The sequence below is a fragment of the Penaeus japonicus genome, unplaced genomic scaffold, assembly GCF_977035675.1.
Source record: "Penaeus japonicus unplaced genomic scaffold, GWHDUDI00000001_assembly GWHDUDI00000003, whole genome shotgun sequence".
In the NCBI taxonomy this organism is placed as follows: Eukaryota; Metazoa; Arthropoda; class Malacostraca; order Decapoda; family Penaeidae; genus Penaeus; species Penaeus japonicus.
The window spans coordinates 32,516,551-32,520,491 of record NW_028234405.1 but is presented as its reverse complement, the minus strand read 5'-3'; the positions used below and the strand labels follow the sequence as shown (position 1 = coordinate 32,520,491).

Genomic DNA, 3,941 nt, shown 5'->3' with positions numbered 1-3,941 from the left:
GAATTTTTCTGGAAAGGCCGAAGGCAAACATGTCCTCAGAGTCTCAGAGTACGTGATGCTTAAAACTAAATGTCAGTATCCATACTTTCAAGTTTATCTGGTATTTGAATAATAATTGATATTTTATCTGTCTTATTATTATATGGCATTTACCCTCGGCAGCCTAGGATGGCACGTACGTGAGTCGAGTTAGTCGACGGTGAATCTTTCCTCAGTCACAGCTGCCTCGTCTGTGTGTGTAGGCACATTTTTTGCTAGGAAGCTATATACATATATGCAACATGGAGCGATGGATAATCCGAAGGACTGCAAACAGGGAAAAAACATCAGATATTGACAACAGTGTCTCAGAAACAACTGACGAAATTCCTTCTGAAAAGCCATCTACTAGTTCTACTTCAAATATAAATAAGGGACAAGACAAACGTAAGGGTAAGACCCCCCAGTATGACCAATCATCCAAACATCGAAAATATCAAGAGGAATTTATAAAGTACGGATTCACTAGTTTTACCATTAATGAGAAGCAGCACCCCCAGTGTGTTCTGTGCTCAGAAGTGCTTGCACATGAAAGCTTAAAGCCTGTGAAAATGAAAAGACATTTGCAAACCAAGCATCCATCTCATGCTGATAAACCAATAGAATTTTTCCGCCGAAAGGAGGGAGAGCTGCAGGATCAAAAGCAAGTGTTAACTCGGCAAACCACAATCTCTACCAAAGCTCAGATGGCATCATATGAGGTAGCATACCTAATTGCACAGTCCAAACAGCCACATACCATTGGGGAAACCCTCATGAAGCCTGGCGCAGTGACTATGAGTCGGATTATGCATGGTGATAAAATGGCCCGTGAGCTTGAAACAGTCCCGCTGTCTAACGACACTATTACTCGACGTATTAATGACATTGCAAATGACATTAAGTGTCAGCTGATTGACAGGGTTAAGGGAAGCAAGTATGCTCTGCAGCTAGATGAGTCGACAGACATATCAAATTCTGCACAACTACTGGTATTCATCAGATACAGTTTTGCTGGAAAACTTCAAGAAGACATGCTTTTTTGCACTGTACTGGACGGAACCTGCACAGGTAGTGACATATTCACAAAGGTGGACACCAAAATACGAGAGGAGGGCTTGTCTTGGGACCAGTGTGTTGGTGTGTGCACAGACGGTGCCGGGGCAATGTTGGGTAAAAGGAAAGGACTTAAGGCAAGAGTTTTACAAGTGGCACCTCACATAAATTTTACACATTGTATTATTTACAGGGAAGCTCTTGCGAGCAAAGCACTCAATCCAGAGTTAAGTAGTGTTCTTCAGACTGCGATTAAAATAGTAAACTACATCAAAACACGTCCCATAAACGCCAGGCTGTTCTCCACACTCTGCAATGAGATGGGCTCGGAGCATGAAGCACTGTTGTTCCACACAGAAGTCAGGTGGCTGTCCCGGGGCAAAGTTCTCAACCGCTTGTACGAGCTGCGAGATGAGGTGCGCCTGTTCCTGATTGAGTCTGAGTCCCAACTTGCTGACCATCTGACTGACCCTGACTGGTTAGCAAATCTAGCATATTTGTCTTGTATATTCGAAAGACTTAATCTGCTGAATTTATCACTACAAGGCCCAAACACAAACATCTTGGTTCTTTCTGACAAAATTGATGCATTCACAAGGAAACTGGAATGATGGGCTGTGCGAGTTGATGGGGGCAGTGTTGAAATGTTTCCTGAGCTGGAGGAATTAATGGAGGAGAATGAACTAAGTGTCGATAACGTGAAGGTAATGATCACGACTCACCTCCGAGGTCTTGTGGCCCACTTCAAGAAGTACTTCCCAAAGGAGACAGCCCCACAACGATATGACTGGATACGACAACCATTCACTGCTACAGGGGATCACTTATCATCCGACATGGAGGATGAACTGCTGGAGCTGTCCAGTGATCGCACCTTACAGACATCGTTTGGCTCAACCACACTGGATGAGTTCTGGATTTCAGTTGCAAATGAATATCCAGTATTATCCAAGGCTGCAATGGATGTACTAATTCCTTTTGGATCAACCTATTTATGTGAAAAGACTTTTTCGGCACTGACATATATTAAAAACAAATACCGATCACGACTCTGGGTGGAGGATGATCTCCGAGTTGCCATCTCTGGCATCAAACCCAGGATGGAGTTACTGTGTTCAAAAAAGCAGGCCCAAGTATCTCACTAACTGGGGTTAGTTATTCATGATAAACTTAGGCCTGTGTAAATACTATTTTTCACTGTGGAATATGGATATCATTAGCTAATCACTACTAGTGGAGCCCCATAGTAGGGCCTAAATATTGACCATTGTCTTTAAACTTTCATGAATATTGTACTTTAATTGTAACACCACGTTAGTAATTAGTTTTTGCCGATTGAATTAATGACTTAACATTTTTCTTTTTTACTTTATAAATTGACTGAAAGGCGGTTTCTTTTGGCTCTCTTGATGTCGTCATTTATCCATGGAGCAGGGGACATCTGACGATTCTTGTCACATAGGGAGCAGAGGCATCTTTGCTGCTTTTTATCACTTCCGTAAGGATGGTTAGCTAGATATCTACATTGTCTGTCGATACAATATCTAATAGAGATAGTTCTTTAGATATGATAAGCTCACATAATGACTGAGGGTCATAGTGATTGAAGTCACGAAGAGTTTTTGTAACCGTTGGTCGCTTTGATGTCTTTATATTCAACGTTATCGTAATAAGTTCATGGTCAGCAACATGACATGGAATGACGTCTGTATGGAGAATGATATCTAATCTATACGTTACTATTATATCTAATATAGACGAGTTGTTTTCTGTAATCCTTGTAGGTTTATTGATCATTTGTTCTAGTTTATTTTTCTTGATTAACTTTGCTAACTTAGCATTTGGTTTACTTAAATCATCATTTAAGTTACCTAAGATTTAAAAAAAAATTAAGGACAATTCTCTAAAAACCTTTTCCAGATATTCAAAAGATTCAGATTTTGTATGGGGATGCCTATAGACTGCGCCAATAATGAAGGAAGGAAGCATGTTGCTTTCTACGGTAACCCAGATATCTTCTACAGCAGTATTATTAACTGTTGTAGTTGATATCATATTTGACTTAAGGTATCCCTTACAAACATGCATACTCCTCTTCCTCGCCCTGCATCATATCGATAAACTTGATAATTTGAAATTTTGTAAAATTACTTATCATTCCCTGGTGGAGCCATGTTTCACTAACAAAGAGTATGTCTACATCTCTCTCTTTTACTAACAACACAATTTCTTCAAAGTGACCGAGGAGAGATTGTGCGTTTATATGTTCTATTTTTAAGATGCTCTGCCACCTGATCACCGGCCATGCTGACGGTTTTGCGCGGTCAGACATTCTAATCGTTTTTGTACTTGTTTCTGTTTAAGAACACTTTGATATTGTCGGGGAACGCATCAGAATTTATAAATAGTTCAGGCTTTATGTCTTTGCCCCTAACTGTTACTGTGAAAGTTGTATAGTATCTATGTGTTATTTTTGTCATGTGAGCTTTTACACTGGATATATTTTCATTTTTTTCTGAAAGATGTTCTTCCATATACTCTTCATTTGAGTCGTGGTGGCGACTGGTGATATAGAGATAGAGTGTATCGAGAAAATCGGCTCCCTTCAACGGTTTGGGTGTTTGGCGTTCCTCTTTCTTTTCTTTTCTGTTTTCTTGAAAGTACAGTGGTATAACCCTCTTCATCGACATTTTGGCAGGATTCTGTCTGCTTACTAATCTCTTGCGTAGTTTTTGTGATCTCTGCAGTCTTGTGTCCTCTGATTCCAGTCTACTCCTGCGAATTTTGCTATTTCATCTCGCCATCTTGTTATTGGTCTTACCCTTGGTCTTTTTCTCTTGTGTATTTCCCATTCTGTTGTTTTCTTT

At 40.2% G+C, this 3,941-nt stretch overlaps 2 protein-coding genes across 2 annotated transcripts; both read left to right on the top strand.

The window, feature by feature from the left end:
- Nucleotides 1-281: 281 nt before the first annotated feature.
- LOC147472159 (zinc finger BED domain-containing protein 5-like) lies at nucleotides 282-1,685 on the top strand. Its single transcript, XM_086534664.1, has one exon. It carries the CDS (start codon nucleotides 282-284, stop codon nucleotides 1,683-1,685), a length of 1,404 nt encoding a protein of 467 aa, XP_086390790.1.
- Nucleotides 1,686-1,718: 33 nt separating this feature from the next.
- Nucleotides 1,719-2,219, top strand: LOC147472158 (protein FAM200A-like). Its single transcript, XM_086534659.1, has one exon. The coding sequence runs from the start codon at nucleotides 1,719-1,721 to the stop codon at nucleotides 2,217-2,219; it is 501 nt and encodes a 166-aa protein (XP_086390785.1).
- Nucleotides 2,220-3,941: the final 1,722 nt, after the last annotated feature.